Source organism: Corvus hawaiiensis, chromosome 7 (assembly GCF_020740725.1).
Source record: "Corvus hawaiiensis isolate bCorHaw1 chromosome 7, bCorHaw1.pri.cur, whole genome shotgun sequence".
Taxonomy (NCBI): Eukaryota; Metazoa; Chordata; class Aves; order Passeriformes; family Corvidae; genus Corvus; species Corvus hawaiiensis.
In genome coordinates, this window is record NC_063219.1 from 21,154,440 (window position 1) to 21,175,099 (window position 20,660).

At 39.4% G+C, this 20,660-nt stretch overlaps 2 protein-coding genes across 4 annotated transcripts in view; one reads left to right on the forward strand and one right to left on the reverse strand.

The window, feature by feature from the left end:
- Positions 1 to 669: 669 nt before the first annotated feature.
- Positions 670 to 7,286, forward strand: SPC25 (SPC25 component of NDC80 kinetochore complex). Of its 2 annotated transcripts, XM_048308830.1 has the most exons (7): positions 670 to 729; positions 1,055 to 1,223; positions 1,312 to 1,377; positions 2,162 to 2,308; positions 2,460 to 2,564; positions 2,869 to 2,967; positions 5,093 to 7,286. In XM_048308830.1, the coding sequence occupies exons 2-7, from the start codon at positions 1,070 to 1,072 to the stop codon at positions 5,290 to 5,292; spliced, it is 771 nt and encodes a 256-aa protein (XP_048164787.1). In that variant the 5' UTR covers positions 670 to 729; positions 1,055 to 1,069; the 3' UTR covers positions 5,293 to 7,286. The 2 variants fall into 2 exon arrangements, with proteins under 2 accessions (XP_048164787.1, XP_048164788.1); XM_048308831.1 differs by lacking the exons at positions 670 to 729; positions 5,093 to 7,286 and adding an exon at positions 3,822 to 4,981.
- Positions 7,287 to 11,896: 4,610 nt separating this feature from the next.
- The window catches only part of CERS6 (ceramide synthase 6), a 119,962-nt gene continuing 111,198 nt past the window's right edge, over positions 11,897 to 20,660 (reverse strand). Inside the window, exons 10-11 of one of the 2 annotated variants that reach the window (XM_048308828.1) lie at positions 20,296 to 20,319; positions 11,897 to 17,762 (exon numbers count right to left, since the gene is read on the reverse strand). In XM_048308828.1, coding sequence (XP_048164785.1) covers positions 17,601 to 17,762; positions 20,296 to 20,319 — 186 coding nt within the window. In that variant the 3' untranslated portion in view covers positions 11,897 to 17,600. The remainder of the gene's footprint in view (positions 17,763 to 20,295; positions 20,320 to 20,660) is intronic. The other variant, XM_048308829.1, reaches the window with a different exon arrangement.

Genomic DNA, 20,660 nt, shown 5'->3' on the forward strand with positions numbered 1-20,660 from the left:
CATAATAAACTGAAGGCTGCTACCTTGGATCACAAACTAGTACTTATCAAGAGCTAGAAGGGAATATAAGCAACAGGAGAAAAAACAGCCACACTGTCATAAAGAGCAAACTCACTATGACAGAGGTTTATGGCAAATGTTTGACTGGGTCCAGGCACAGCTACTGTATGGTGGATTTGTTCACACTAAAAAGGACTGAAATTACCCCTGCAGGGCAGTCTCCTGTAAGAACGAGCTTCATCCACACTCTTGAAAGAATTCAGGCTGGACGACTTAAAAGGCAATTCGGAACCTCACAAAATTTAAGACCGGTTACCGCAAGCGTGTTCCGTGAGTAAACCAGACACTGGAAACAAGCTGTGCCTTCAGAGAAGCGTAAGTGAGCCGGGCTGTTCGATTCAGCACGGAGCAGGCTGTTTGCCTACACTGGCCCTGCAGGCAGCCCCACAGCCACCCCACCAGCAGCCCCGGAGAAAGCATTTCAACACCAAACAAGCATCTCCGAGGGGAAGGGGCGGGACTCACGGCTGCCGCTCCCTCACGGCATCGGCCCCGCCCGCCCCGCCCCATCATGGCGGCCACGCCCCTCACCGCGGCCGCGCCTCGCGCTCGTTACCGCAGCAACGGCCCGGCGGCCCCCGGGGTAGGGCTCAGCCAATCAGCGGCGCGCTTGCTGCGGGGCGGGCGGGAGCGGCCGTTGGTGGCGGGAAGCTGCGCGGGTCGGACGCGGTGGGTGCGGGCTCGGGCCCGGGGCGCAGCGCGGGGGCGGCTCCCGGGGCGGCGGGAGGTGAGGGGGCGGTGAGGGGGCGGCGGTGCCCCGGCAGCGCCCCGGCAGCGGCCGTCGGTGCCTCCCCTGGCGCAGTAGCCGAGCGCTGGGAGAGTTGCAAGGGGAAACGCGGCTCCCACTGAGCCAATGGTAACAACAAAAGTAGCTTGCGCGAAGAGGTTTGAACAACAACGCGGGGCGGTAAAACCAGCCCTGAGCGTTTGTCCTGTGAGTTAGACCTGCTGCCATTGCCTCCTGTGTCCTGACGCTGCATCTGTTTGCTTACAGGTTTGGTGCGGCACTATGAGTAGTGCACAGACAGAAGATGAAATAACACTCTTTGAAAGAGATATGAAAGAGTTTTGGATCCAGTTTAAAATCAGTTATAGCACTGAACAGATCAATCAGACTTCAGCACTGAGAGATCTGTGCAAGGAGACTATAGAAGCTCTTTCAGGTAAAAAGGCTGTATGCTCCTATTAACTCTACTTTTTGCAGGTTATCATAAAAATCCTTCAGATAACTGAATTAACTTTGCCTTACAGAGAAATGGTCAAAGAAGCTGAAAGAAGAGGACTTGATGATTGACAAAATTCAGGAGTATAACAATGGTACAGTATGGTGTTTTATTTATTGTGTCAAACCTTTATAAAATTAGCTTAATACAGCTGAATAGTATGTTTAACTTCACATTTAAAAATTTAAGTAATAACATCAGAATGAAGATAGAATTAAAACCAAACATATTTGGTTGGTTACAATGTAAATTTCAAGTCAAAAGCAGTGTGTTGAAAAACTTCACTGATGATGCAAAAATATAAAAGTCTGGCAAAAGTTCTCTGCATAGAGCTTAAGTATTTAAAACAATGAAGTGTCAGAATTTTCTGACGGCAGTAGGAAAAGTAAATTAAATTGCTTAGTAAAGCTACATATTGTGAGCTTATTTATGCCTTTTCCGTATTAGTAAGAGAATATTGTCAGCTCATCAGTCTAGGGTTAACTTTGAATTTTGTAAACTTCAGAATATCAGGTAAAAATTACTGCAACTCTCATATCAGTCAGCGTTTCCATTCTTGGCTTTCTGTCATTATTTGTGGGCAGGAGCCACCATCTTCAGGCTTTGAAGATGTATACGGTGCTGGCACCAGAAACAAATTTCATCTGATTAAAATATCAGAGCAGCTCCATAGTTTGTAGTTTCTCTTAGGATTAACTTTCACTTTAAGCTTTCATATGATGCTCTTGGTATAGTTAAGCTGATTTCTCTCTGCAGCTAAGGTAGCATGCATTCCACTGTGTTCTATTCACATAAATTATTTCAAACTACTTAAGTTTTAAATATCAGGAACATACTTAATCAACTGTTTATATTCATATTTTCTTGCCTCCTTTCAGAGATTGTCCAGCAGAGCAAATATGTAGCAGAAAAAGAAGAGCAGTTGACAGAAATAAAATCGAAGCTAAATGAAGAAGAAGAGCAGCAGAAAAACTTGACTGACAGCATCCAAGAGCTTAAAGAAGAGTTGATGAAGAAAATGGAAAGTAAGTAAGAAAAGGATAATGAGTAAATTTTCTTAATTGAAGGAAGGATTGTTTTCAACACTTGCTCTTTATGGCTTTTTTGCCGTTCTAAATGGGTTTTTTTATGTGCTTGTTTTGCCTTTGATACTTATGATGAATTTTAAAATTCTAGTAAAATCTTCTAAAAAGGAAGCCGCCAAGGAGAAAGTGGAACGAGTGAGCAAGATTAAAGCATTGTTTAAAGAGCGTCTTGGATTGGAGATGCGTAGAATTCACGGTAGGTTTCTGTAATTTCCGTAGTTTCTGCGTGCACTGATACAATGTGGTTCACATTGGATTGTGCAGTGAGAACACACGAGCTTACACACCTGATCAGTTGGCTTAGCCCAGCTACTACAATTGTCTCTGAAATGGCAAAATATGTTAAAATGCATTTGTCTTGCAAAGAGACCACCAGGGTTGCTTCATTTGTCAGCATTCTAAGAATATTAAACTAACTTTGTATTGTGATTTTTAGTCATCATTGTGACTCTGTGGCGGAGGTTAATGGTGTTAATTAGTTCTGTTTGTGTTTATTTTAGACGAGCAATTACAGTTTATATTCAGACACATTGACCACAAAGATCCTGACAAGCCATACATGTTTACTCTTTCCATAAATGACCAAGGGGACTATGAAGGTATGTGAATTTTCAACACTTAAATAAGAGGACTGAATCTGATGCCTCTATTTGAAAAAAAGGAGGAGAGGAGTAAAGTGCAGTTTAGTTGTAATCTTTTATCTTCCAATTTCTGAATGAAAAATCTTGCAATGGTAACGTTTCTTTAATTATGTTAATGTAATTATAAGGATGCTTCATTTTATAGTTTTTTTGTGCTACAGTGGGTGTGTATGCTGACAGGCATATTTCAACGTCTTCCAGAAGCCTAGAGGGTAGAAAAAGGGTGACATAGGTGAAAGAATAAAACTTGAAATCTAGCATTTCCCTTCTGTAAGGGCACAGCCTTTTGAATCTTAAAGCTGGTTTTGCTATATGGATCTTACTTCAGTTATGGAATTCGAGTGCTGGATAGCTTCTAGACAGATGCTACTGGGGCTGTGCCATGCCTCTAGGTAGGAACTGAACAGATTTCTGTTTTTACTAATTCAGATTTAAACTGTTGAAGTTAAAAGTCTGTCACATGCTGGGCTACATCAGTTTACAGTCTGCCTGCCTGCAGAGCAACAAAACAGTTTAGGGATGTGTTTGGGTTTTTGAGAAGGCTGTGGGTTCCTGGGAATTGCTGTAACAGCTGAGGTAGAGCACAGCACTGATTGGGAGGTCAGGAAATCAAAAAACCTGTTATGTTCTTTGAGGCTTTCTCTTTGCTGAAAGAAAATGAGGCTATTCAAAAATAACACAGGTGGAAGCTAAGACATGAAAAGATAACAAGCTACATTAGTATTTGAGAAGCATGGAAAAACACTAATACTGATTTTTTTTTTTTTTTTTTTAATAGTAGTTTAATCTTTTGCAAATTTGTGTCATTTTAGTGACTTCCTGTACTCCTCCTCTGGATTGTATTGCAGAGTTACAGCTCAAACTGAGAGAAACTAACAATTTTTCTGCATTTGTTGCCAACATCAGAAAAGCTTTCACTGCCTTATCATATAAACAGTCTGCATGAAACTAGTTTGTACCTCTCTTTCTGGCTGTAGAGCCCTCTTATTTCCTTCCTGTTAGTGAAAATATGTATTTATCCATGTCTGACTCTTAATTTCTAAATAAAGATAATGAAAGCAGTATTTTAGTCCACTGTTACCTAGACACATTTTGGATCATTCTTCGAAGAACAGTATCACCAATTACTGCCTTAACTGAATGTCTCTGGACATGTAAGTTTTGCTCCATTACATCCATTAATGATGAAATTATTTTTATTCAGCTATCCCAGGGAGATAACCAAAATAAAGTACCTTCTGTAGTTTGTGTCTCTTTACCAAAAGCACTGATATGTCTTTCAGGTTTCTGTGTGGTTGGAATAGGCCTGAAACCTATTAAAAAAATAGGTGTGCTGAAGCTTAGCAATTACCTCAGTTACCTGTGTCACAGGTCATGGTCTTAATTTTTACCCTAACTTGTAATCTAGAGTGTTAGCGTTTCTATTCATGCATCTAAATGGTTGTTTTTCTTCTGGTCTGTTAAACTTTGTCATTGGAAATTTTTTGACATAGCAAAGCCTGAAGTATAATGTATTAAAGTATGAAATATAGTGATGACAGATAAATCATGTGTGTATTTTGCATCTTATCAAGAAGACTATTACTGTCACAGTGCTCAGCTTTGATTTAAAATATTCTTGTTCTATCTTGTAAAGTGTTTTCGTTTTTACAGAATATTTAAATGGACAGTTGCAACAAGAAAGAAAATGCTTCATTTGATAATATACCATAGTTCAAATAAAATCTTAACTAAGTTCAGTCGTAGAAGTTCTAGTGAATCAGAAACTAATATGTAAGACCCAGTCATTTAGGCATGTTTAAATCTGGTGATTAGATCTTATCTGATCTGATAAAGTATTCTTAGTACAGTTGAAAATATTTCCCAGTCAGATGTGAACTGTATTTTAAATCACTTGGTTTGTCTAAACTCTTGATGGATGCACCACAGACTACACCCTAATCTTCTAAGAGTGCAGCTTAACAATAAAAAGAGATAATATAATCTGCCATTTCTTCTTCCCTATAGAGCATAATTTGCTGTTCTCTAAATAATGCATCATTTTCCTTGGTATGCCCTATTGATTTTTTTTCTTGTATTACAGCCAGTTATACACAAAGAGCAGTAAGAAGGGTAAAGGTGCCAAATGATTACACTGCAGTTTTGGAACAGAATGGCAGCAGAGAATTACTAAGCACTTCTATAATGACATCTCAGATCAAACAAATCCTCAATTTCTGCTTTGTCCATAAACCCTGTGTCCTCTCTGAGAATTCTGTAACTGACAATGGGACAAAGAGGTAAGGGATGGGAACCCGACTTCAAGGGTCTCATTGTTCATTAGTGGATTTGCCTCCTTTTCAATCATATTAACAGGAGTATTTAAGTTGCAGGTATTTCTTTCAACTAATTGCTTGTACCACTAAAGAATGCTGTAGGCACTTTTATGTAGGTCAGTGGGCTAGCCAGGAGTTAAAAAAAATTTATTGAGCCAGCTCTGCACTTCCCACTTGTATCATCTCTCCGAGGCATTACAGCTGCTGTTGGCATCTCTTCCTTCCTTGTATAGAAGCCCTTACCTTCCATGTGAGAAAGCCTATCCCTTCTGGCTTCTCACTAATGGCATTGCCGTCATATCCAGCATGACTATTCATTTTGAAGCATACCCTTGCCCTACCTCACCTGTCTGTGCCAAGCACCTCTGAGCTGCTCTGAATGTAAGAACTCCAGCATGCTCAACCAAATATTTTACTGCTGTTGTATGAAAGCAAACAGAGAGGCAGAACACAACCACCTCATTTCCATGATTTCCAATGGAGCTGTTTATTCATTAAGGGTGTACCTATTGCTCGGACACCCTCTGTACCGTATGTGATTTGATCATCACAGGAGAAAGAAACTGAACTGCCTTGAGTAATGAAGACAAATGTTCAAACTTAGTGCTATTTTCTTTTCTTGTTAATCCCAGGCATGAGTAATTGGTGACAAAATGAATTTGTCAAGATTGCTGTGCACAGAACATAAAATATGTGACAACTACTTTATTGGAATATACATTCTTAGAAATTATTTGCTAGAGAATATGATGTACCTGGTTGTAAATGTCCTGTGCCTATGCCTAAAGCAAAAGCTTGAAATATTTATTGTGTGTAATTTAAACCTTTTGGAGCTAGAATAATGTACCTGCTTGTATTTGCCAAAGCAAATCAGAGAGAGATCTTACTTCCACTAAAACAGAGCCAGGCATTCCAAAAGTGGGTTAAAGTTAGGAAAGTGTATACAATAGATTTGCTTTTTTACTTACTCTAAAATACGAGTAAAACTGGCCTGTGACTTCCATTAAAGAGCCTCGTGCTAGTGAAAGATCTGTCTTGACATTTTAAAACCTTTGTGCCTTTAACAAATGCACTTAGTAGTTCTAGAATGTCACACACCTGGATCTGTGGTAATTTGGAATTTTCTATTATGAAGCTGCACAATACAGTGATACCAAATAATAGTAAAGACAATGAGGATAACACAATAGACTGACCCAACAGATACAGCTATTGGGACCCCAGTGTGCTGGATAGTACACAAATACAGACTGAAATGTCCCAAAGAGCAGATGGGAAAGCGCTTGAGCTCAAAAGCAATATGCGACTTAGGGACTATAACAACACAATCAGCTAGTGCTGGTGCTTCTTTTATTAGCAGGATCTTAAGGCAGACATAGATTCTAATGAAGGTCAGTAAAGGCTTTTTTCATAAATCAGTTTGCCCAATGCTGAACATCACTTCCCCTTTCAAAGTGCTGACCCATAATTTGCTACCAAGGGTCAAGTCTGAAATGTGTGGGCCAGGAACTAATGCTGACAATACAGCAAAGTGCTGATGTTTTGGTGCTCAGCACCTCATCAAATTTATCTCATAGCATGTTTTAAAAAATCTGGGGGGAAAGTGTTGAATTTATGAGATTTTGGAAATACACTGTGAATTTAAAGGCTGCTAGGAAGACAAAAGAATACTAAATGTTAATAGCATATGTATCAAATGCATTTAATCACTATTTTTTGTATGCTAGCAGGAGGTCAAATTACTGTGAGAGTCCTTCTGGCTAACAGAACAGTTTTTTTACACACCTATTCAAACAAGAGTTGGAGGTGGTTACTCTTGGACATTGTTAGATGTATTCTGAAAAGCAAACAAGTATGGGCCACACTTGTGAAAATCAAAACAGACATGGAAGTTATGCTGTGCTTGTGTCATACTGTCTTCTCTAATGCTTCAATAAACTGAATTTATTCAGTACCTTAAAACTGTCTAAATTAGTTCTGTCACTGTAATACTGTAACATTGCTGTGAATTCATTTGTGATTTATAACTTTTTAGAAGCTCTGCTGAGCTTGACATAACAAACATATACACACATAAATCAGCCCCACAAGCAGAGTATGTATTTTAACTGTTTGAATAAGCTATACTAAATAATTGTGGTAATAGTCTTACCTTTTTGAAAGCAACAGTTGCACTTCAGTTATATGAAGCATTACTGCTAAAATAGGATTGTGTGCCTGAAGGGCTGGGAGGAATGGCTCTAAGTTCCAGACAGTGACACTCCATTCTTTTTATCCATATTATCCCTAATCACTCTGGCAGCTCCACACACAGAGTAGACCCTTTAGAGTCTTGAGCTTATAAACAAGCTGTTGCAGCAGAAGCAGAGGCACTGAAGCCTGATTTCCTACAGATCTCTGGTTTCATCCTTAAACAGTGCCATTCTCTTCATTGTAGTATCTCAACTCTTTACAGTCTAAGGATCAGAGCCATAGAACCACTGCTGAATTATGCCAGTTTGGCCCTTGCTTGGCTGCTGCTAAAGGTGCTGGACACCAGTTGTGCCCTGCCTACCCTTCTTCCAGTGCACTGATTTGTGGTTCTCCTCTTTACCTGACTGCTGACTTTAAGTACATTATAAGAACAGGGATAACTGCAACACAATCTCCTTTTCAGATTTGGATTAATTGAGCAACATGTTTGAAAGTTGTTGGGGAGACTGACAGAAGCTAAAAATAGAGTTTAGTCACGCAAGTGTGTGGTGGTTTTTCATATGACCTTTTATATATATATATATAAGTAATTATACACTGGAATTATTAATTGAAAGAAGATACAATTAGCATCAGTTTGATTTTCTTCCTCCAGTCACAGCATGTTGAACAATGCTAATTGCTACTGACTCACCTGTTTTGAGACTGATGGGTAACTCTCTACATGGAAACATGCTCTTTGACTGACTTGCCTCAGTGGATTATTTTGCACTGGCTACTGGATCAGTTCTTCATTATGTTATCTTCTACACCACAGCTTCAGCTGGAATAACTGCCTGGGCAGAGAAACAGGTCTGTTGAACACCAGCTATGTATCATTATTTTGATTTAGAAGCATGCTACACCTCATACTGATGGCAATTGCAATTATCATAAAGGAATCCAGGCTTTTAAGAGAAGACTGCATACATTAACCTTTTGGCTAAGTGAGGAGTAGGTCAAAGTCATAGGTGACCTCGTGGGTGGCTGAGTAGCTAAGTTACAGCACAATACATTGATGTAAATGCTTACCTCATAGGTTAAAAACAGGCAGACAACTAATACTTAGCTTCCCATGCAGAGCTAATGAGAGAAATTTGCTTGTCTAACTCCATGTATGACAACCTCATAATGGAAAGACAATGCAGAAAATTGGTAGTTTTGTTTTTTTAGTATTGTATCAGCATGACTTACTGGCCTGTATTTTCTTACACTTATTGCACTTACACTTACTGCAAAGGTAGATAAGCCATCTGATCTTTCTAAAGGAAAGAGGGAAATCCTCTTCTGACATGCAATTCTCAATGCTGTCAACTGCAACTCTGCAGCAATTACCTGTCATTTTAGGCTCCAGCCTTCTCTAAGGTTAGTCCACAATTCTGACAGTCTACTTGGGACTCTAGTGCACTAGTGATCACCTTTACTAAATGTTGTGCTAATGGCATCCCAGCGAATCCAAATATGAAATTCAGAGTTGATGTGAATGCAATTTACATGAGAAAGATGGTTTACTGCTTCCAATTGCTCCTGCTGTTTCCCTTTGCTGTTAGCAACCCATTTTTCTTCTCCCAAATAATACAGTTAGCAGTCTATAATAGTTACCTGTCAAATCTTATAGAGGATTTCTTCTATGAGAATTCTCCCATGCAGAACAGCTCTGTTTGTGCTGGATGCTTGGACAAGTTGCAAGAGTAGCACGGACCATCACTGATTAACTATATGTAATCTCAATAGTTCATACACTCTTTGACAAAAAGTCTTTGAAAAAATAAGATTCAGTTAGTAGGAAATTGGTATTATAATGGAACAGTTACTAAAAAAAAAAAAGGCAGCTGCTTCTAGTCTGGACAGCAGTCCTGGCTGTTGTTTACATCCACCCAGTCCAGGGGGTACCACAGCTTGGGTCATCACTTCCTCGACATTGCTGAAGGACCAAATGTTGGACCTTTAAGTGAGCTATTTACATGCAAATCCTTTTCTGGAACTGAAATATGATGAGACTGTCCCATAAAGTAACAGCTGTGGGCAGTGATCTCACTTGGCAGATAGTTCAGTGAGAAACCACATACAAAAATGAGATCCAGGAACACCTAAATGCTTTGGATGAATTAAGTTTAATTTAAGCTTAAATGAGAGACTAAACAAAAATAAATGTGAAATAGCAAGCCTTTCTGGTAGGAAGCAGCTCTTTCAAAGATACCTTAGGAGAGCAACAGTAATTAAAATTACTATTACTGGGAGTTAAAAGGTGAGGTTATCTTCATAATCTCAGAAACAGGACATAAAATTGCTAGTTAGATTAAAGTGAGAAAGCGGATGCAAATTTAATTAAAGAAGGATCACATTTCATCTTTGGATTTCAGAACTTTTTTTGTGAGGGGAGATTGCAAAAAGTTGTGTAAACATGCAAGAAGTATGGCAGTTGTACAGGGACTTTGCTTTGTTGTTCTGGAAAGAGTGAGAAATAACCTGCACAGTATTTTCTAGGGAGAGGACCTTGCACTTTGAAGTGTTTAAAAAGTATAAAACCCCCACCCACTATGGTGTTTTTCAGATGTCTATGAAAAAGCATTAATTTGGGAATATAAGTATATGTTGCCAGCCAGTAGCTTAAGAAAGTATGTTACCTTTTCATCTAATCAGTGATCTGTAGCACTAACATTCCAAGTAGGTCATGCTGCTCTTACAGACAAAACCCACAATACTAAACTTCTAATTACTTCATTTTACATTGCACTTTCCAGTGACTAAAAGCTAACAGTTGTGTGTCACATGTAAACAATTACCTTTAGAAGTCAGAACTTCAGAAACATGCAAGTGTTGCACACAACTCTGCATTTAAGAAATCCCTCTACAAGAATCATCATTGGTTTGGCAGACTTGGGGCTGGAGAAGGTGGGTATAAAATACAAATCGTCATCCTGTTCTGTGAAACCCACTTAAGCCACTTAAGAAGGCAATTAGCTGACAAGAGTAGACAGTGTAAAATCTGTCCAGGGGCAGGACTAACTGCAGCAGAATGGATCACCAAAAAGACCAAAAACCCCAGCATGATTTAGGGAAACAAGAACCCTCCACCCACACTAGCAGAGCTGGGACTAACATCCCTCCACGCAAGCTCCCAACTTCCTGTCCATCACAGCATGAGCTACTGAGTCATGCAAAAATTTGCTCATCTGGCACAGTTACACATTTGGATTCCTTCCACTCACCTTCTAAATCTACAGGAAATTGTGTCACTGACTTCTGACTCTTCTGAACCAGCAGATGTCCTGTTGTCATTTGAGAGCTGCTGTGTTTCTTGCTGTCATCTGAGAGCCACTGTGTTTCCTGTAAAGGGACCTTTACAGACTTACAGGCAGAACATAAAAAAGTCTTGCTCTTTATCACATTATCCTGCGCTGCGTTCTGTACACATTGGCTCTCCCTTGTGCTATGTAAGTTGAGGGGTATACATGGCATAGGGAGCAAAAGACGTTAGACATACAGCTGAACAATATTCCACCTAAGTAAATCTCTTCATAAATATCTTCAATGAACATGATCTGAAATGCTGTATTAAATGTAACACCAGAGTCTCTATTTATTATCACAGAGACATATTAACAACTACAATTCTAAAGAACTACAGTTCTTTAAACACAATGCAAATCCCCAGGTTTACTTCTCTTCCAGTGGCAAAATTTCAACTGGTGTGTGAAGATATGATTGGTACCTGTGTTATGAGAACTGTTGCCCCAATTTCCTGTTGAAGTTATCAGAATGTTTTCGAGCATCCCATTTCTAAGTACTTCCTCATCATCTTTTAATGCTGCACCAGAGCCTGCCTGATAATGGTATTTTGTAGGCTTTACTTTGGTGAGCTGCAGCTTTTCCTTTGGAGAACCACGTGCAAGAGTGGCTCTCCTCTCACTTCCACAAGAGGCTAGTAGGTGGTGCTTTGCTGAGTGACAGTTTTGCCTAAATGAAAACATCTGAATGTCTTTCTAAGAAACTCTGCTCACGTAGACTGAAAAAAGACAGCTTTTCCAAAGTGGGCCCAGCTGGACATTCAGGAGTTATTACCATGCAAAATTTTAATTTTGAAATCCTAGAAGAATGTCCTTTTTTGATAATAAAAATATTTTAATTTGTATAGAGAGAACTTGTCCTTCCAACACTTCCTGTTACAAATAGTTTCATACAAGAAATAACATAAAATACTGCAGTGATGAACACAGAAAAGACATACTTGGATCTGTCCAAAGAGTGCTGGAGTCTACAGTGTGGGTAACAATCTTTGAGCTAAAACAAAGGAAAACACTGTCTGCATCTCATAGAAAAAATAAGAAAACCAGCACTACATTTCTAATACTTATGTTTATTATGAAAGTGTCTCCAAATTTAAATAGCCCACAATACTGGTTGGTTCCAGAGATTTTATGAGGAATAATTATTTTCCGTATTAGAAAAAACCCCAAACCCAGTCAAATAAAAGACAGAATAACTCCCAAAGTTCCACACAGTAGCTATACATGAAAGGACTTCTAGCTAGTGCATCTCTGTATCCAAGACACGAGTTCCTACACATCACTGCATTTCTGAAAGAGTTGCTCAAGCATAGGATTGTCATGAAAACACAGGTGAAAATGTGTCATCCGCTTCACCCTGACTTGCAACAGTCAACATGCACAGTATGGTATGAGAGCTTGTGTGAAGTTAAACCCCAGAACAGCAAAAAGCTGAAGCTCAGCAGAAGCCAGAAAATGTGTAAAATTTTGTTGCACCCATTTTCAGTCATGTAAGATGATCATTTTTGCTTTTTGTCTGACACATGTGATCACTGACATAACTCCAAATGGTATTTCCTTCAGGTTTTTAATTGAAAGCAATTTCAAAGATTGAGAATTCTGTAGAGACACACTCAAACACTGTGTTTTCATTGCAACTACAATCAGAAATCTTTACAATTAAAGGCTATACATGTACACTACCTTTCCAAACTTCCACTAGAGCTTTTTAAAAGAAAAGAGAAAATAGAATAACGTCGTCTTACTGAAGTTCCCATTAGGTCTCTGTTCCAAATCAAAACCAGTCAAAACAAGTAATACAAACTGGTTTTACTTCATAGTTTAAAGGCAACTGTAGTTTGCAGAACATTGAAGTTAGGCCTAAGGGGTTCTACACTACAGGAAGGGTAAAAATTATTCAATACTTCTCTCCCACAAATGTCATAGGAAGTAGACAATAGGGGACATACAAAAATGAATTGTAGCAAAGAGATTAAAAAAATACCAAAGCATCAACTGTATAAAACCAATGGTAGCCCATATTTCTCTGAGATACAGAAGGCTGTGGTAATGAGAAAATGAATTAAATGGGCATTAGGCTTCCTACTAGAGCACTCTGTGCAAAACACAGAGTGTCTCAATCAACCAGCATTCATCTTCAGTGACATGTGCTGCAGGGTCATGGCTTTTGCCCTCATGTCCTGTTCAGAACCAGAAAGTGATTTTCACCTGAATCAGATACAGATTTAAGACAAGAATCACTTCACTGTAAGCAACGCTTTAGTGCATGTACTTGGGTCTCAGAAAAAGCATTTGGCATTGGCAATCACACAGTCACAGAATGGTCACAGGCTGAGGCAGGAAATTTGAAGCTGGGACACCTGTACCAATTCTGCTGGAATCATTAAATAAATAACAGATAGAAAAAACTACAAAAGGGCAACAAGGAAACAGCATGGGACACTTTGGTATTTTAAAACTAGCACTACTTAACATTGATCAAGACCCAAAAGACTCCAATGTCCACCCTTGTTGTTTGATCAGGTATTTTTACTGTTTTCTACTATGTTTTTCTTTAAGAAAACAACCAAACAAAGCCACCAACCCACCATATATTTTTCTTTCAATATAAAATAAGCCAATATGGGAAAGAGTAGGTAACCTGAATCTTATTTTACTATAACCTGGGCTGTCTAGGAGAGAAGACAAATTCTTACTATTTACTAATAAACTCTAATTTCCTCATTTTTCTACTTTGACATCTCAACCACTGTGTCATGTACTGTACTATAACAAAGGAGCATAGAACTCAAAGACAGAGAGGTTATAGAGTACAAACTCTCATTTCTAGAATTACTAAATGACAATTCTACAAAAGGTGTGAATATACAGAACCTTTTAAGGTCTCAGGTTTACCATGAACCATGCGAATAATTTCAGTCAATTTTCTGAAATATGTGCAATTAACCTCTAAATACTTGATGGCCTCCAAATACACCTTGCAAAGCTCTTCATCAGAAAAGCAAACAAATTCAAATGAAAAAGGAAACAATTGCATGGCATTTTCTCTGCAGAGTGGAAGATGAAGCCGAAGTTTTTGCACCCAATAGTTAGAACAATTAATTAAAGCACACTGCCATGTCTGATCACTAAAACATTTGGTCCTTCCCGTTAGAGATGGAAAAAAGTGTCAATTCATAATTTTAATGATAAACCTCTAGCTTGAAGGATCAGTCATTGTTTAGCAAAGGTTGGTGAAGTTCTCAAGGCTTCCTCTTACACTATCTCCCCAAATGTGTCATTTGAATCTCTCACCTCACTTACTTTCCAGACATATCTGTATGAAGTTTATCCTAGACTGCTAAGAACAGACTCCAAAAAGCCAGGATTACAGGGGATAAGTATGTCATTGGGTGTTAGCTGAACCAAGGTAACTGCACACATGCTTTAGCATACTACAGATGCAACTGAATTTAAACCTCAAAGGAAGAGTTTCAATCCCAGATGCCCTACTTAACAGTGGGGATCGAGGGACCTTGACAGGCTTGAGAGGGGGGCTGATGGAAACCTCATGAAATTCAGTAAAGCCAAGTGCAAGGTCCTACACCTGGGTTATGGCAATCCCAGGCACTCCTACAGGTTGAGTGGAGAAGGGATTGAGAGCAGGCCTGTGGAGAGACTTGGGGGTGATGGTTGATGAAAAACTCAATGTGAGCCATCAGTGTGTGCTCACAGCCCAGAAAGCCAAATGGATCCTGGGCTGCACCCACAGGAGTGTGGGCAAGGGAGGGGATTCTGCCCCTCTGCTCTCGTGAGACCCCACCCAGAGTACTGCAGCCAGGAGCCAGGTGTCCCCAACATAAGGAGCAAGTCCAGAGAAGGGCCACGAAGTTGATAAGAGGATTGGAGAAAAGAGGAGAAAAGTTAGAAATTAGAAAGAAATTCTTTACTTCAGGGGTGGTGAGATACTGAAAAACTTGCCCAGGGAAGTTGTGGATGCCCCCAGCCCTGGCAGTGTTCAAGGCCTGGTTGGATAAGGTCTTGAACAACCTGGTCTAGTGTAAGGTGTCCCTGCTCATGGCAGGGGGGTTGCGACTGGATGATCTTCAAGCTCCCTTCCAACCCTTAACATTCCATGATTCTATGATACCCTAACAGCATATGTACTGATGGTAAATCATCTCAAGGGTTGTAGTCTTGACTCTACATCTGAATCAACGTTACAGAGCACTGATGAAGAGGACCAACAAGGACTAAAGGCCTCTGGCACAGGGATTGTTGTTGGGGACTGCTCTATGCCCTAGTTTCACCAACACTGCAGCATGTTGTCTATGTCGTGCATGTTGACAGCTCAGAGCAACATTCTGTTCTCAGGTAAGACAAAGTATTTTGCCAGAATGCCATTTTTGTAACCATCTTTACAGAGGGGAAATGGTTCAGTGGAGGTAGTAATCAACACCATGAAAGAGGTGTGTTTAAACTGATATTCTCCATTACCATTTTAGCAGGTCAAATTTCACAAATTATAATCTTAATTTAATATATCCCAGGATGGTTTTATTTTGAAATCCTGGCACCATCTTTACAGTAATTACTACACAGCTGCAACTTCAAACACCATGGATAGGATACCTTCTATTGCAATCAGCGTATTTTCACATGTATAACCTGCCCTGCAGATAAATATATGAAATCAAATGCACAGGAGACAGATCAAAAAAAGTAGAGGCAGAGAAACTTTCTGGGGAGAAGGAGATTTAAGTAAGGCTCCCTTGCTCCCTCAGATATACTCATGGACATATAAGCTATGCAGCTGCTAAATTACAAGGTTATCTGGCTTACTCTAAAGATGCTCTGTGGGTAGTAGAACTGACAGATCTTTTGTGATTTACAATTTCTGAGTTTTCTTACCTTTATTGTTTACTAAGTTGAGGTACTATTTCCATTCATGCCATTCCAACCTTGCTTTTAGCACACCTTGTTCCTAACACACAGGAGTTTCTATGGATAATAAAGGTTTTAGAAGTTTTCAAGAGTGACCAGTAGAATAGGACAAATCTCAGTTTTCAAAAGAAAGAAGTGACAACACAACTTTCTTAAATGAAGTCTGTATAAAATAGAGTCTTTAAACATGTTTCATAGCATCAGAAACCATCTATATTTTACTATTTGCATAGGTGGAAAGAACCAGAAATTACTTCATGGCTCAGGTTTCCAGCTGAACACAGCACTCCAACCCCTCTGTATATAGAAGACACACTTAAGATTTTTTCCTGGTTTGTTCCTTCCTTTTTATTAAAAACTTTTTCTTTTAAATATATATATACACACACACACACACACACACATCTATGTATGTGTGTGCATGTATATATGTGTATATATATATATGTGAGTCTTTGGTCTATAAGCACATTGTTTCTGTGTGCACACAATACTGTTGAACAGCAGGTTGCATAGTGTTACCCAAGAACCCTGCCTACTTTTGGCAGTGCTGTCACAAATCACAGAAGAGTGTCCTGCAAGAACTGTATGATCCTTAGCATCCTACATCAAACTTTGATCTAGAGACTGGAAGAAGTATGTATATAATGTTTAAGAAGATGTTTACTTAGGGTGTTGCTTTGTCTTCTTTTGGACACTATTTGTAAATCTTGGATGAAGAAGGAATACAAAATTATTTTACAGACGACCTTAGTTTTATTTGTAGAGGTGATGAAATACTGCTGAGCATTCAAAGGTTGCTATGAATTATACTAAGTGAATTTTGCTCAAGTTCTCACACATTTCAAATTAACTAATTCTAGTAATGTATGACATTCTGCCTTCTCCCTCTACACCCTGCCAAGGAAGTGGCAATAATTTTGAGAACAATACCTAGACTGAGCTGTGTCCGAGGAAGCAATGAACTTTTCATCTGTTGTTTTTTTCCATTACACCCCTGCTCTCAATCAGGTGAACGTGCAAGAACAATTTCAGGAGTTAATGGTGCATTTGAAGAAACACCTTTTTACATGGAATCTCTGCAAAAAGCTAAAATCTGTAGAGGTCAAAAATTGAAAGGCCAAAAAAAAAAAGATAAGAATGAATTTATCCTAAGTGCCGACAACAATGCTTTTGGGTATTTGCACAACAAATCAAATCTACTTCTAATGCAGTTAACCACCAAACTGAATTTTAAATTACACTAAAATAATATCCCACAATTACCACATTTTTTCCCAAATTGTGTTGGAGGATCAGTAAGTGTGATTTGATATGTGATTTCAAAACCAGTACTTTAAAACACAAAGATAGCAAAAGTATCTGAAGCAGATCTAAAATCTATAAAGCTATGTTCTATCTTACTGTAAGTAACAAATCGAGCAACTATTACTTATAGCAGATTCAGCAAAAGCAACAGGGATGGACAGAAGAGATCTGAGCATGATGCTCTCCATCACCAAGAATCCAAGACACGAAGTTTGAGAATGGATATTCCCTTTTGTCCAGAAATTCCCAAAAGAATAAAAAATAAATAATATTTCAGACAGTACAAGTGAAAATACTGCTCCCATTGTGTCAGTTACATACACATACAGCATGCCTACGTATACAGAATGGTGTGCTGTCTTCATTCACAAACAGGAAGTATGGCAGTGCGCTATCAGAATGCTTTGATACTCCTAATTTTTTCTGATGCTGAAATACATGAATAAACCGCATTCACAACTTATAATTTACTTTGAGTAGCAAACAGTTCATTCTGTTCGTGTCTCATGATTGAACTGAAGGATTAATGCTCCTCTGAGCAAGTGGCACCAGTAAGATACCCATTTGTCCCATTGGCACCGCTGGTCCCATTTGTGGCGATAGCGCTGTGCGGGGCCTTTGAGCGAGGTACTGTTTCTTCCTCATCTGAGCTTGACTCAACATCACTTCGGGCATCCTTTGCTACCTGTAGAATGTGGAAAAGAAGTAAGCAGTAGGTGACTGTAAGGAAACAATGCAGCTTTTTGGTTCAAGAGAATCAGAGAATCAACATTTTTTCAATCTGAGCTTTGAAGGCAATCTCAGCTCTGGCACACTTCTCTGCCTTTGCCTGCCTGCACTCACTTCAAACACAGATGTCTGTGCGTACATATGCCATGTGCAAAGGCAGGGTGAGAACTCAGCACTGGTGCACTGAAGGTAGCATGGCCAAGTGCGCAAGGCAAAGGGTTTTGCACAGACTGAAGTAAACAACAATCCAAGTTCCCAAGTTCATCCTAGGCTAAGTCCCTCTGCTCTCCTACTAACTACAACTTTATTTCCTGTCCTTCATTTAGAGTGCTGCTCTTTGACCTGGTAATACAAAATGTTCAACTTCCTGCCCCTTATCTCCCAACTCACTGGAGACCACATGGCTCCAGGGGACAGTGCTGTGTGCTCGCAGGAGGAGACAGGAGTACTGCTTGTAGCATAACTCACCACACCAGGTAACTCCAGTCTCTGACTTCACACAAGTGGTGAGAATGGCGCTTGCAAAATGTGGACATAGCCCAGTTCAGTCCCTAACATAGGAATCACAGTTGAACTGTGTGCCCCATTGTGTCACTGCAAAGTTGTTTCAGAAACAGATGGACCTTAGTTGCTAGGGTCAGCTGACTAATTTTCAGCTGACTTCTTTGAAAAATCTTGAAAATCTCCAAAACTATCAAGAGTCCACCAGATGTAGTACAAAAAAAAAGCATCAACAGAACAAGGTCTGAAGTTTAACCTGCATGCAGCTCTATGGATGCCATTTTCATGCCTGCTTCTACTCCTGTTTGTACAGCTGAGCATCCCAGTTTCTTCAAGATTGATCCATGGTGTGCTGGTTGCCACAATCGGGCAATTACAGCTGACTTTACTACAGCAAATGGATATAAAAGGGGGCAAAATGCATGGTGAGTCTTTTCCCCGAAGAACTAAAAACACTTAAAGAACAGGGTCACTGTGTGTAATTTTTTGCTTACAGCAATCCTTCTCTCCTCTGGAAAGTCTTCATGACAATTCCACTCTCATCAGAAAGAGCCATTTGCCTTTGGGGCTCCCAGTGTTGCCCTTGCAGTATCACAGTACCTGAGTGACACTGTTCTGCTTGGAACCAGTGAAAAAAAAGAACAGTTCCCATATAGCTCCCAATAAGTAAAGTTTTTAATGTCAGTGTCTAGCAAGCCCACAATTCTGACACCTGTGAAACTGGACTTCAGCTGAGGTCAGAAATTTGATTCCATACTTACACAGCTTCAATTAATAGGTTACTCCAGTGTCTTTCATATAAAGGGACTTTTATATTACAGCTGGTGGGGGCACAGAAATACACGTAGAATTACACTCTCATCAGACAGAAGAGAATGGCATCAGCACAGGGTACTAAGCATCTGGGATCAATGTGATGGCAGACCAGATAACTGAAAAATTCTGCATCATCTTAAATTCTCTTAATAGAGTCACTGCCAATTCTTTTGCTAGGGTCCTGCCCCAAAGCCAAAAAATTAAAAGAAGATTCTGTGCTGTAGCCAGTTCTGTTAAACATGTCATCTGCTCTCTTTATTTTTAAAATGCAGCAACATAGCAGAATCTTTGCACTTAAAACCCAATATGAATGCAACACATCTTGCAGTATTTTGTTTCTTTGGTTTATACCCAAAAGAACACACTGGAGTAATTTCCACAGAAGGAGTCTAGAATATAAATATATATATATATATACACATAGGTTTAGAACACTCCTAAGCACAGAAGTGAGTAAGAAATAGATGACCAGGATTACATTAAAAATTTAATGATAATCGATTGCTGTATCAGCTGAGCTGTTCCAAAGGTGGATATTAATACTACAAAAATAAAATAACAATTAAGGATGAAGATCTTCTGTAAGATATCTGTAATGTGTTGTGAAAATAGTTCTAATTTTTATTGCAGAAATAGAAAGAAAGGCATTGCAAGTGAGGAAGTAAGCTAAGATTTGAAGGAAGATGAATCCTCTGTATTGTGTCATATATATCCATCTCTAACCTGGTCACTGTGTTACTGCAAGTGTCTAACTCTGCTCTTGTACAATCTCAGCTTTCTCCTGCGCAATTGTTAGAACTACAAGGCGAAGGATTTACAGTCTCAAGTGTGTGTCCTGAATGCTGACAGAACAGCTGCTTATCCTGCTGAGATGTATGTATGTGTGTATATATATACACACACATACATACATATGTATATGTATGTGTGTAAAAAAGGTTGCAGCATAATAGCACCCAGATACTACAGATAGTAGTGGAATTGAATGGTTTTAGATGATGCACAGCCAAGAAGTAAAAATGGCCTTTAAAGATAGTCTTTACTTAAATATATAAATACAAACAATGGATAAATACCAAGCAGAAACTACAAATTAAAACAAACCAACCCAAAACACAAACACCAGTGTTGTCAGAATACATGTTTTGCATAGTAAACTTAAAGAAACTTACCTGCAAGGGGTTCCACTTCCCAGCCTTCCAGCACAGCACAAGAAGAAGGATAAACAAGCAGAGTAAGAAAGAGTAGGAAGCACTCTTTGAAGTCACTGGTATAATACAGACAGGACAGCTGAGGCTAGTAATTGCTAAAAGCAGAGGAGACTAAAGCGTGGCTTCCAGGCAAAATACAGCTCGTGAATGCACTGTCTTTCACAGAGTGAGTGGCAGATTCTGGGCTCTGCCAGTGCATGGCTGAGCTCTCCAGTACATTCATAGAAAGCAATTTTCTGGAGAACAATCTCATTCACTTTGGGGTCAGTCACATCAATGCGCTGTGCTCTTTAAGGGCAAAGTGCCCTGACTTTACATGACCTGTA

Bases quoted from the DNA above. Each gene is read 5' to 3' on its own strand.
- SPC25 (XM_048308830.1), top strand. From the start codon at position 1,070: ATGAGTAGTGCACAGACAGAAGATGAAATAACACTCTTTGAAAGAGAT. The intron at 1,378-2,161 runs GTACAGTATGGT...GCCTCCTTTCAG, and splicing joins AATTCAGGAGTATAACAATG to AGATTGTCCAGCAGAGCAAA. The intron at 2,565-2,868 runs GTAGGTTTCTGT...TGTTTATTTTAG, and splicing joins GGAGATGCGTAGAATTCACG to ACGAGCAATTACAGTTTATA.